This window comes from Hemitrygon akajei, chromosome 10 (assembly GCF_048418815.1).
Source record: "Hemitrygon akajei chromosome 10, sHemAka1.3, whole genome shotgun sequence".
In the NCBI taxonomy this organism is placed as follows: Eukaryota; Metazoa; Chordata; class Chondrichthyes; order Myliobatiformes; family Dasyatidae; genus Hemitrygon; species Hemitrygon akajei.
In genome coordinates, this window is record NC_133133.1 from 173,364,553 (window position 1) to 173,377,616 (window position 13,064).

Here is a 13,064-nt window from a genome sequence, read left to right on the forward strand (position 1 = left end):
GGTATTTTTTGTCTCGCTTTTTTGCACTACTTATTTAATTTAATTTTCTTTTTTCATATATACTTCTTACTGTAATTCATAGTTTTTATAATTATGTATTGCATTGTACTGCTGCTTGCAAAGTGACACATTTCATGACATATGCCAGTGATTATTAAACATTTTACTGATTCTTAAACAAAACACAAAATAAGAAAAAAGAAGTAAATCAGGTTCCTTCTCTCTCTCTCTCACTCTCTCTCTCTCTCTCACTCTCTCTCTCTCTCTCTCTCCTCTCCCTCTCTCTCTCTCTCCCTCTCTCTCTCCTCTCTCCCTCTCTCCCTCTCTCCCTCTCTCTCTCACTCTCCCCTCCTCTCCCCTCTCTCTCTCGTCCTCTCCTCTCTCTCTCTCCTCTCTCTCTCTCTCTCTCTCTCTCTCTCCTCATCTCTCTCTCTCTCTCCTCTCTCTCTCCCCCTCTCTCCCCCCTCTCTCCCCTCTCTCCCCCCCTCCCTCTTCCAACCCCAGGGCAAGGTTACAGAATATAGAACATCACAGCACAGTACAGGCCCCTTTGGCCCACATAATTGTGCTGACCTCCTAGCTTGTCAGAGAACAAACTAACCCATCCCCCATCCACACATAACCCTCCATTTTTCTATCATCCATGTCCCTATCTAAGAATCTCTTAAATGTCTCTGATGTATCTGCTTCTACCACTAAAGCTGCTCGTGCAGTTCATGCATCCCTAAGACCATAAAACACCCCTTTCTGTGTATAAAACCTATCTCGGACATCCATCCCCCTAGTATATTTCACCACTAACCTTAAAATTATGCCTCCTCGTATTAGCCAAATCCACACTGAGAGGAAAGTCTCTGTCAGTCCACTTGATCTATGTTATCATAGCATCTTATACACCTCTAACAAATTACCATCTTGTCCTCCTCCACTCCACAGGAAAGGCCCTATGTCGTTCAACTTCTCCTAATGCAAGGAAACTCAACACAGATGAGTGAAACTTTCCACTCATTGCTTTTTTTTGGTTGCCTTCAGTTCATTTTTGAAAAGCTTTCCAATCCTTTAACTTCCCACTAATTTTTGTGTATGCTCTCCCTTTTGCTTTTATGCTGTCTTCAACTTCACTTGTCAGCCACAGTTGCCACATCCTCCCTTTAGAATACTTCACCTTTGGGATGTATCTATCCTGCACCTTTCGAATTGCCCTCAGAAACTCCAGCCATTGTTACATCTGCTATCATCCCTGCTAGTGCCCCCTTCCAATCAACATTAGCCAGCTCCCCTCTCATGCCTCTGTAATTCTCTTTACTCCACTGTGATACTGATACACAGAGCTTTATCTTCTCTCTCTCAAACTGCAGGGTGATCCTATTATATTATGATCACTACTCCTAAGGGTTCCTATACCTTAAGCTCCCTAATCAAATCTGGTTCATTACACAACACAAAATCAGAATTGCCTATCCCCTAGTGGCTCAACCTCAAGCTGCTCTAAAGAGAAACAAAATGCATTTTCATTCATTTCCCTTGATCTACAGCTGCTGAAATAAGTTAAGGAACATGGATCAGCTTTATTTGCCATATGCATTTACATGTATTAAGAATTTGGCATGGTATGCTGATCATGGTGCCAATGTGCAACAAAATTAATTCAACACTTATAACTTACTGACTGTCAGTTACACTGCTGGTGTTTAGAGGAGCAATGAAGATTTTCCGTCTTTCTCTGTCCATACCATCACACACAGATAAAGAAAGATTATTCATTGGTGTTTCTGTAACAATTTCTTTTGACCAGTCAGGGGTTGTTAGCCCTGAGCTGAACCCCTGAACCTGGAGGACCGATGGACCACTCTTAGTCTAACCTCCTACCCTTTGATCTGTTTGGCATGGGTGACCCTACCAAGAGTCAAAGCACAAGGCCTTGACTCCAGCCACCATAGCTCTCCAGTTCATTGAGGCACGTGAACCTCCAAACCCTATGACAAAGTTGTGGACCTCTTGGAGGAACAATTATAAAGAATAAGGAGTATGATCACTGGAGTCGAATAAGGGGTTGTCTATTGTTGGGTTCTTGGGTGGCTGTGGAGGCTGAACCCAGATCCACATATTCTGGTGCAGTGAGGGCAAGAGTAAGTGGTGGCTGTGGTTATGAGGGTGGGGTCTTTCACAGCTGCTGCATTTTCTCTGCGGAGAAGGAGCTAGTCCTGAGGAAGGGTCTCCACTCAAAATGTCGACTGTTTATTCCTCTCCGTAGATGCTGCCTCACCTACTGAGTTCCCTCAGCATTTGGTAAGTGTTGCACAAAAATACTAAGTTAACTTCATTAAGAGGAGTACAATGTTGCAAAGCTCCCAGGGTTTTCCATTTAGATTTATTGCCAGCAGTTCAGATTTATTATCAAAGGGCCAAGCATTAACCCAATTTCTGTTGAGAGAGTTTCTGTTAAATACTATTTTACTAAAATGATTGTGTTTTTTTTCAAGCCACATATCATAAGATGCAGACAGATAGGTGCCTGTAAGTTACAGAAAGAAGCTTATATCTGTTGGAGATTTATTATTCTTTAGAGGTGAATGAAAGGCCAAGATGATAAGAGATGGGTTTTCATTCCCGGCCTCCCTCAGCCCCGAGGCAGCTTGAGTTGTTAGCTCTGTTTAGACAAGCTCTTAATGAGTGTTGTGAATACTCATAAATTTAACAAATCTTGGGGCATCTAACCCGTATGGGAGGCCCACATTGCCGCCTATTGGGGGGAAATGGATTTAAAAAGCTCCTATGATAGATGTGCGGGTCAGGATAAATGTCAAATCAGAAGCTTGGCTAACTGCCTTATTTTGTGGTCCTCTCCTTGGCTGACCTGACGATTACCTTCCTACCATCAATGCCGCCAGTATCAGGAAGGTCCCGGGCAGGGAATTAAGGTTCATAAATGGCCAGAATCAATTAAATTAGTTGCTCTAATTTTGCTATTTACTGGTCATATCTGGTTGTTACTTTCCCATTTCTTCCTCTTTCCACGTTTCCCCATTAGAAGCTACTTCTGTCGGTTTTTGTTTTGTTTAATTAGAATTTATACTTGGTCTTGTATTTCCTTTTCTCCGGTTTACAGTGCTCAGCTATATGCAGAGGTAGTGGGGGTTGCCAAGGGTCAGTGTCTTTACTGCTATCTGTCCATCTGTTAAGCCAGAAATAATCGAAAATTTGTTTCATTAGATTTAGACTTAGACACTAATTAAGTTTTTTATTAGGTTTTTATAGAGCAATCTTGTAAATAGTAGCAGGTGGGGGTGTCTGTACATGAACTGTGTGAGCTTCTGTCAGTCTGTGTGTGAGTGTTTGTGAAAGGATATCTGCTGTATCACTGTGCTTGAACTGTGTGAGCTTTTGTGAGTGTGTGTGTGTGTGCGTGTGTGTGTGTGTGTGTGCGTGTGCGTGTGCGTGTGCGTGTGCGTGTGTGTGTGTGTGTGCATGTAGGTGTGATAAAGGCATTTAAAAGACTCAGATAAGGGAAGGAAGCTGCACTTGACCCTGATGACCCGTGCTTTCAGGTTTTTATAACTTCTGCCTGATGAGAGAGGGCAGAAGAGAGAACGTCCAGGGTAAGTTGGGTCTTTGATTATACTGGTTGCAAGAAGTGTAGACGCTGGTTTCCGTGATTATTGAGCTCTGTCCACAACTCTGTTAGATAGGCCACGTGGGTGTGCAGAGAGTGGGGGATACAGACCATGTGCAGGCAGAAGGGATTGGGGTAATTAGGCATCATCGCCCTCATTACTGCAGCACTACACCAGATACACCATAAACACGAGAGACTCTGTGGACGCTGGAAAATCCAGAGCAATACACCAGAACACTGGAGGAACTCAGCAGGTCAGGCAGCATCTATGGAAATGAATAATGAGACACTGTCTCAGGCTGAGGACCCTTCAGGACTGAGAACGAAGCGGGAAGATGCAAGAATAAAAAGCTGGGGAGAGAGGAAGGAGACTCGCTGGAAACTGATAGGTGAAGCTAGGTGGGTGGGGAAAAGGTCAAGGGCTGAAAAAAACAATTAAACCATAAGATATCTGATCAGGAATTAGGCCATTTGGCTCATCAAGTCTGCTCCCCATTTCAATAGACAATAGGTGCAGGAGTAGGCCATTCGGCCCTTCAAGCCCAGCACCACCATTCAATGTGATCACGCTGATCATCCACAATCAGTACCCCATTCCTGCTTTCTCCCCATAATCCCTGACTCCACTATCTTAAGAGCTCTATCTAACTCTTTCTTGAAAGCATCCAGAGAATTGCCCTCCATTGCCTTCTGAGGCAGAGCATTCCACAGATCCACAACTCTCTGGGTGAAAAGTTTTTCCTCAACTCCGATCTAATTGGCCTACCCCTTATTCTTAAACTGTGGGCCTCTGGTTCTGGAATCCCCCAACATCGGGAACATGTTTCCTGCCTCTAGTATGTCCAATCCCTTAATAATCTTATACCTGTATGTTTCAATCAGATCCCCTCTCATCCTTCTAAATTCCAGTGTATACAAGCCCAGGTTTCATCATGGCTGATCTGCTTTTCCCTCTCAGCCCCAATCTCCTGCCTTCGCCCAGTATCCCTTCATTCCCTGACCAATCAAGAGTCTATCCTATGGTCCCACTCTCATGTACTGACCGTTTATTCTCCCTCTTGCAGTTCCATGGTTTCCTCGTACAATTCAAGATTTGGACAGATTCGCGAACCAGATCCTGAGCTACGGATCAGAACTTGATGCCGATCATCCTGTAAGAAGCTAATTTCTGGGAAATTTACCCCCAGTGTTATATCATACAGATGGGGATATCACAGGAGGCTAGTGTGGGGCAGAGAGTAAACTGGATAAATGATGCTGCACAATGTCAAGCGATTGTAAGGGGAGGCAGGAAACAGTAAAATATGATTGTGTATTTACAGCATCCGTTAGTTCGTTATGTCTTGTGTCATTGGACGTGGGGCGATCATGGTCTTTCCATGATCATGATTGCTCTTGGCAAATTTTTCTACAGAAGTGGTTGCTATTGCCTTGGCAGCATCTTTACAAGATGGGTGATCCCAGCCATTATCAATACTCTTCAGAGTTTGTCTGCCTGGTGTCAGTGGTCACATAACCACGACTTGTGATCTGCACCAGCTGCTCATAAAACATCAGCCCACCTGTTCCCATGGCTTCACGTGACCCTGATCGTGGCTAGGCAGGTGCTACACCTTGCCCAAGAGTGATCTGCAGGCTGGTGGAAGGAAGGATCGCCTCACACCTCTTTTTTTAGAGACCTATTTCCACCCCACCACCCTTACAGCATTAATATCAGAGTTCATGTATATTTTTCATGAGTACATCAAAGTATACAGTGATGTATCACTTGCATTAACAACCAACTTATCCGAGTGTGTGCTGGGGGCAGCCGGCAAGTATGGTCACACATTCCGGCACCAATATAGCAGGCCCACAACGCTCAGCAGATCAACACAGAACACAACAACAGCGAAACAAGCCCACATTTCTTTCAGTCCTCCTACACACATACACAGTCCTCTAACCTCAGGACAGGCCGCCTTACCCTCCGCCTCCAAGGGACTTGAATTCGGAATTCCAGAGTAACCTGGAACAGAAATTGCATTTGGTTTATTACTGTCGGATGTACATCATGTCATGGAAAAGTACAGCACAGAAACAGGACCTTTGGCCCATCTAATCCGAGATCGCATGTACCACTTGCAGTGGCAATTTTTCCCACACTCCCATAGCCCTCTGAGTGAAGAAGTTCCCCATCATGTTCCCTTTAAACATTTCACCTTTCACCCTTAACCCGTGACCTCTAGTTGTAGTCCCACCCAACCTCAATGAAAAAGCCTGCTTGCATTTACCCCTATTTATACCCCTCGTAATTTTGTATGCCTCCATCAAATCTCCCCTCAGTTTTCTCCATTCCAAGGAATATAGTCAGAACTTATTCAATCTGTCCATATAACTCAGGCCCCTCCAGTCCAGCAACATCCTTTACATTCTCTCTGTACTCTTTCAACCTTATTTACATCTTTCCTGTAGAAGTAGGTGACCAAAACTGCACATAAAGTGCAGTGAAATCTTGTCTTGCATATTGTTCAAACAGATCAGATCATTACACAGTGCACTGAGGTAGAACCAGGTAAAAACAATAACAGAATGCAGAATAAAGTGTAACAGATACAGTGCAGGTAGACAATAAGGTTCAGAGTCTTAACAAGGTAGACTGTGAGACCAGAAGTCCATCTTATCATGGTGGGAGACCATTTAATAGTCTGATAACAGTGGGTTGGTATCTTGAGTTTTCAGCTACGTAGTTTCAGCTTTCTAATCTCTGCCTGGTAGGAGAGGGGAGAAGAGGGTGGATGGGAGCTTTGATTATTCTGGCTACTTTGCTGAGGCAGCACAAAGTGTAGACAGAGTATAGAGGGGAAGGTTGTTTCTGTGACGTGTCCACAACTCTGCAGTTTCTTGTGGTCACAGGTAGAACAGATGCATGCGATAGGATGAGGGTCAACGGGGACGTGCAAAATTTCTTTAGCCTCTTGAGAAAATAGAGGCATCGGTGAGCTGTCTTGGCCGTCTCTAGTCCCTGCTCTTCCAAGCTGCCATGCTCTGACACCGCAATAGTAATCCAGTTACACAAGCCACTTTACTGGGCTAGCGGCTAATACTCCCAGCAATGCTGGCTCACATCCCACTGGCACTGACAACATAGGGAAACATAAGAAATTCTGCAGATGCAGGAAGCTGGAGCAACACATGTTGATGGAGGAACTCGGTAGGTCAGGTAGTGTCTCTGGAGAGAAATAACAGTCAATGCTTGAGATTCTTCATCTGGATTGTAGATGCTGGCATCTGAGCAACACTCAAGATGGTGGACCAGTTGTCCATTGACTATATTTGAGTCCACAAGTGCTGTCAGGTCTGCTGCTCCCCCCAGTAATAAAAGGTAACAGAAGGGTGGTAAAAGCTGCAAACAATCTCTGTCACTAGAGGTAAAGTAACTAATGCATTAAACACCCCGGATTCACTGACCCGCATGAATGTGAGGAAAATGGGAGGGATGTGGACATTGTGTAGGCAGAAAAGATTAGTTTAGTCAGCCATTTGATTATTATTTATTTATTTGGTTCAGCATAACATTGTGAGGCTTAGGGCCTGTTCCAGTGCTGTACTGTTAGACCTTAAGATATAGGAGCAGAAGTAGGCCATCAAGACTTCTCTGTCATTCAATCATAGGCTGATCCAACTCTTCCAGTCATCCCCACTCCCCTGCCTTCTCCCCATACCCTTTGATGTCCTGGCTAATCAAGAAGCACTACATCTCTGACTTAAATACACCCAATGACTTGCCCTCCATAGCTGCTTGTAGCAACAAATTCCACATATTTACCACCCTCTGACTAAAGTAATGTTCGATGTTCTATGTACATACAGGGGTCTTAGGGAAAGTGGCTGTAATGGTGAATGTGATACTCATAATCCCTGATTTCTAGATGCCCCATGACTGGAAAGTTACAAAATCCACGCATGTATTCAGGAAAGATGGGAGGCTGTAAGCAGGGAACTATAGCCCCGATAGCCCAACACCACTCACTGGGAAGATGCATTCTTGATGAGATAATAGCAGGATACTTTGATAATCGTAAGGCAATCCAAGAGACTAGAAATGATAATAGAGAGGGAAAAGATAAAGGATTGGGTGTAAATAAATAAATACTATGAGAATGGAGATATTGAGAGCTTCTACAGAAAAGATGTTTCTAAAGGTCTTCTCCCCCCCTCCCCCACCCCACTACTTTTAGTGAGCAGATATCGTTATTATAGGGCAGCAAGTTCACACAGACAATGTAAGCCCAGGGTATCTAGCTTGCTGTCCTTAAGTAGTGACGAGGGATCTTTCTCGTGACATTTTTCCATTCTCATGGCCATGTACACTTAGTACTAAGCCACATTTCTACCTGGTCTGAATGGGTGAGACACAGCGCGCACACACAGATATATATACATGTACGTGCGTGCGCGCGCACACGCACCACACACACACACACACACACACACACACACACACACACACACACACACCACACACACACACACACACACACACACACACACACACCCCCCCCCCCCCCCCCCCCCCCCCCCCCCCCCCGGGAACATGATACTTTGAGTCCAGTGATCCCACCACTGAGACATATCCGTGCAGTAAACAGGCAAATGGAAATTACAGGCAGCTGTAGTTTTTGATACTAGTTGCTTTTCATGGATAAGATTGTGGACCTTGTCAAAGCAACACAAATTGCAGTTATTAGTATAATTGAGGTAACATAATAAGATTTAATTACTCTCTGTAACCAAAATGCATTAGATTTTACAAAGGGATATCATTTTCCGAATGGGAACATAATCATCATGCATTTGCTAAATTAGATGCTGCCAGTTCACTCTGAGTATTTGCTGTAGCTGCTGTTTGAAATGTGCCAATCAAAATCGCGGCCCCTGGTGCCTCTGAAGTCAGACCTCAGCTTTTCCTGTTCTTTTCACGTTCCCAGGGCTTCACAGACCCAGTGTACCGAGCGCGGAGGAAGGAGTTTGCTGACATTGCATACAACTACAGGCAGTGAGTATAACATAGGTCAGCACATTGCAGAGGCTCGGATGAGTGATCCTGGGAATGAAAGGGTTAATGTATGAGGAGCAGTTTATGGCTCTGCGCCGGTACTCCAGTGAGTTTAAAAGAATGAGGGGGTGATCTCATTGAACACAAGGCTCTGCAGATGCTGGAAATCCAGAATAAGGAGCTCGGCAGGTCAGGCAGTATTTACGGAGAAGAATAAACAGTCAACGGTTCAGGCCAAAACTCCTCATCCTAAGTCCTGAAGAAGGATCTTGGCCCAAAATATTTACTGTTTATTCCTTTCCAAAAATGCTGCCTATCCTGCTGAGTTAATTCAACATTTTGTGTGTGTTGCTTGGGATCTCATTGAAACCTACTGAATATTGAAAGACCCGGACAGAATTATATGGAGAGGATGTTTCCAACACCGGGAGAGTCTAAGACCAGAGGGCCCAGCCTCAGAATAGAAGGATGTCTCTTTAGAACAGAGATCAGCAGGAATTCCTTTAGCTGGAGATTAGTGAATCTGTGGAATTCATTGCCATAGATGACTATGGAGGCCAAGTCACTGGGTATATTTAAAATGAAGGTTGATAGGTTCTTGATTAGTCAGGGTGTCAAAGGTTACATGGAGAAGCAGGGGAATGGTGTTGAGAGGGATAATAAATCAGCTGTGATTGAATGGCAGAGCAGACTTGATGGACTGAATGATCCTATATATTGTGGTAAAGAATGGTCCTATATGTTATGGTAAAGAAGTAGGAACAAGAAAAAGCCATTGAGCCCCTGAAAGCTGCTCTGCATTCACAAGGTGCTGACTTTGTACCTCGAGCTTCCCTTACATTTCCCACCATCCCTACATTTTCTCGAATTCACCTAGTGCCTTTAATCCTCTCAGTGTCTGAACATCCACACACCACAGCATTAAGAAATCCTGTCACCCTTCCAGACATTGCAAGAATGAAGAAAGATTTTAAAAAAGTAAGGAGAACTCATTGACTTGTCTACTGGGATGAAAAGATAAAGATTAGGTTTATGTATTGCATGTACATCGAAACACCAAAACATAAAGTGAATTGTATCGTTCGCACCAATTACCAGCACTGTTCAAGAATGTGCTGGGGGCAGCCCACAAGTGTCACCACTCTTCCGGCGCCCGTGTAGCCAGATATGGGAGGAAACCAGAGCGCCTGGAGAAAACCGTGGTGCTCACGGGGAGAGCATACAAACTCTGAACCCTGATCTCTTGCACTGTAAAGCATTACGCTAACTACGACGTTACCATGCCAAGTCACTTTGTGTTTATTGTCGTGTGAACAATTACAGTGAAAAACGTGGTTGCAGCAGCATCGCATACAATACAGAATATGAATTATTAATTAAATTATACAATACAGTGCAAAATAAAATTGTGCAAACACAAGCCTTAGTGCAGAAAAAAGACACAGTCAGAGGCAAGTGCAAATTGTGCTGGAGATGGTCTGTAGTGTCCTGTTGTTGAGGTAGGGTTACAGTTGTGTAGCTCGGTTCAAAGATCTGACGGCTGTTCCTGAACCTGGTGGTGGGAGACTTCAGGCTTCCTGCCTGATAGTACCAGTGAAAATAAGGCACGGCTTGGATGGTGGGGATGGAATGTAGAACACTACAGCACACTACAGGCCCTTTGGCCCACAATGTTGTGGCAACCTTACGACCTACTCTAAAATCAATCGAATCTTTCCTTCAAAGTTCAAAGTACATTCATTAAGAAAGTATGTATACATTATACAACTCTGAAATCGTCTCCTTACAGGCAGCAAAGAAACACAACAGAATGCGATAAAACAAAAAGAAGACCATGGAAAACCCAATGTGCAGGAAAAACAAAAACAAATCATACAAACAATAAAAACAAGCAACTAGCATTCAGAACGGAACCCCAGATCAGCGCGGAGACGAGGAAATGTTGTAGAACAGTGAGCAGAACCGGCCTGTCACTAGCCACGAGTCTTGACTTTTCAATCGTCCATGTGCCTTTCTAAGAGTTTCTTAAATGTCCCTAATGAATCTGCCTCTACCACCACTCCTGGCAGCGTGTTCCACACATCCACCACTCTCTGTATCTCGGGGCAGTCGCAGATGCAATCAGTAGTGGAGAGGGTTGTGTCTGTGATGGACTGTGCCTTCTGTAGCTCACTGTTCCAGAATCTTCCTTGGTTTTATTTAACTCCCCTCATTCATCTTTTAACCCAATTGTGTCATTGGGAAAGTTGGAATTTTGAAAATGGGCTTTCTTGAATCCTGCAAGATCTAGGGGGATCGCAACCAGATGGACGTGCAGAGAGGGAGAATCTAGAATTAACGATCACTGTTTAAATATACACTCAGTGGCCACTTTATTAGGTACAGGATGGACCCAATAAAATGGCCACAGGAGTCAAACTCAGGGAAACCTTCTATTGCTGTAGTCCATCCACTTCAAGGTTCAACATGTTGTACATTCAGAGATGCTCTTCTGCGAACCACTCTTGTAACAGGTGGTTATTTGAGTTACTGTCACTCTCCCGTTAGCTTGGACCAGTTTGGCCATTCTCCTTTGACCTCTCACATTAACAAAGCATTTTCATCCACAGAGATGCCACTCAATGGATGTTTTTTTTTTGTTTTTTGCACCATTCTCTAAACTCTAGAGACTGTTGTGTGTGAAAATCTCAGAAGATCAGTTGTTTCTGAGATACTCAAACCACCCCATCCGGCACCAATAATCAATCCACGGTCAAAGTCATTTCAATTACATTTATTCCCTACCCCGATGTTTGGTCTGAACAACAACTGAACCTCCTGACCATGTCTACATGCTTTTATGCATTGAGTTGCTGCCACGTGATTGGCTGGTTAGATACTTGCATTAAAGAGCGGGTGTGCAGGTGATAACCTAATAGCATAATAACATTGCCACTGAGCATATATTTTATACTTATATAATATATAAGTTGCTCAGTGGCAACTTTATTATGTTATTAGGGTACCACCTGTACACCTGCTTGTTAATTCAAGTACCTAACATCTAACATATGTCGTGAAATTTGTTGTTTTGTGGTAGTAGTATATAATACAATACAATAAGATATATATACAGAGCCTATAAAAGGATTCACCCTCCCCCTGGAAGTTTTCATGTTTTATTGTTTTACAACATTGAATCACAGTGGATTTAATTTAACTTTTTTGAAACTGATCAACAGAAAAAAAACTCATTCGTCTCAAACTGAAAACAGATCTCTACAAAGTGATCTAAATTAAATACAAATATAAAGCACAAAATAATTGATTTCATAAGTATTCACCCCCGCCTTTAATATGACATACCAAATCTTCACTGTTGAAGCCAACTGGTTTTAGAAGTCATATAATTAGTTAATTGGAGATCTGTTTTTGGAGACCTGTGTGTAGTCAAGGTATTTCAATTGATTGTAGTAAAAATACACCTGTATCTGGAAGGTCCAACTGCTGGTGAGTCAGTATCCTGGCAAAAACTACACCATGGAGACAAAAGAACATCCCAAGCAACTCCATGAAAAGGTTACTGAAAGGCACAGATCAGGAGATGGATACAAGAAAATTTCCAAGTCACTGAATATCCCTTGGAGTACAGTTAAGTCAATCATCAAGAAATGGAAAGAATATGACACACAAATCTGCGTAGAGCATGCTGTCTTCAAAAACTGAGTGACTGTGCAAGAAGGGGACTAGTGAGGGAGGCCACCAAGAGACATACGACAACTATGATGTTGGGGAAGTCCAGAACAAGGGATCACAGTTTAAGGATAAAGGGGAAGCCTTTTAGGACCGAGATGTGGAAAAACTTCTTCACACAGAGAGTGGTGAATCTGTGGAATTCTCTGCCACAGGAAACAGTTGAGACCGGTTCATTGGCTATATTTAAGAGGAAGTTAGATATGGCCCTTGTGGCTAAAGGGATCAGGGGTATGGAGAGAAAGCAGGTACAGGGTTCTGAGTTGGATGATCAGCCATGATCATACTGAATGGCGGTGCAGGCTCGAAGGGCTGAATGGCCTACTCCTGCACCTGTTTTCTATGTTTCTATGTTTTTAACTCTGGAGGAGTTACAAGCTTCAGTGGCTGAGATGGGAGAGTCTGCGGATACAACAACTGTTGCCCGGGTGCTTCACCAGTTGGAGCTTTATGGAAGAGTGACAAAGAGAAAGTCACTGTTGAAAAAAACTCACATTAAATTTCAAGCTAGAGTTTGCCAGAAGGCATGCGGGAGATGCCGAAGTCAGCTGGAAGAAGGTTCTATGGTCTGATGAAACTAAAGTTGAGCTTTTTGGCTATCAGACTAAATGCTATGTTTAGTATAAGCCAAACTCCGCACATCATCAAAAACGCACCATCCGTACTGTGAAGCCTGGT

General features: G+C 43.5%; 1 protein-coding gene across 1 annotated transcript in view; it reads left to right on the forward strand.

Annotated features, from left to right (window-relative positions):
* Positions 1-13,064, forward strand: part of pah (phenylalanine hydroxylase) — a 67,674-nt gene that overhangs the window by 37,231 nt on the left and 17,379 nt on the right. The window contains 2 exon segments of the mRNA XM_073059740.1: positions 4,681-4,769; positions 8,587-8,654. Coding sequence (XP_072915841.1) covers positions 4,681-4,769; positions 8,587-8,654 — 157 coding nt within the window.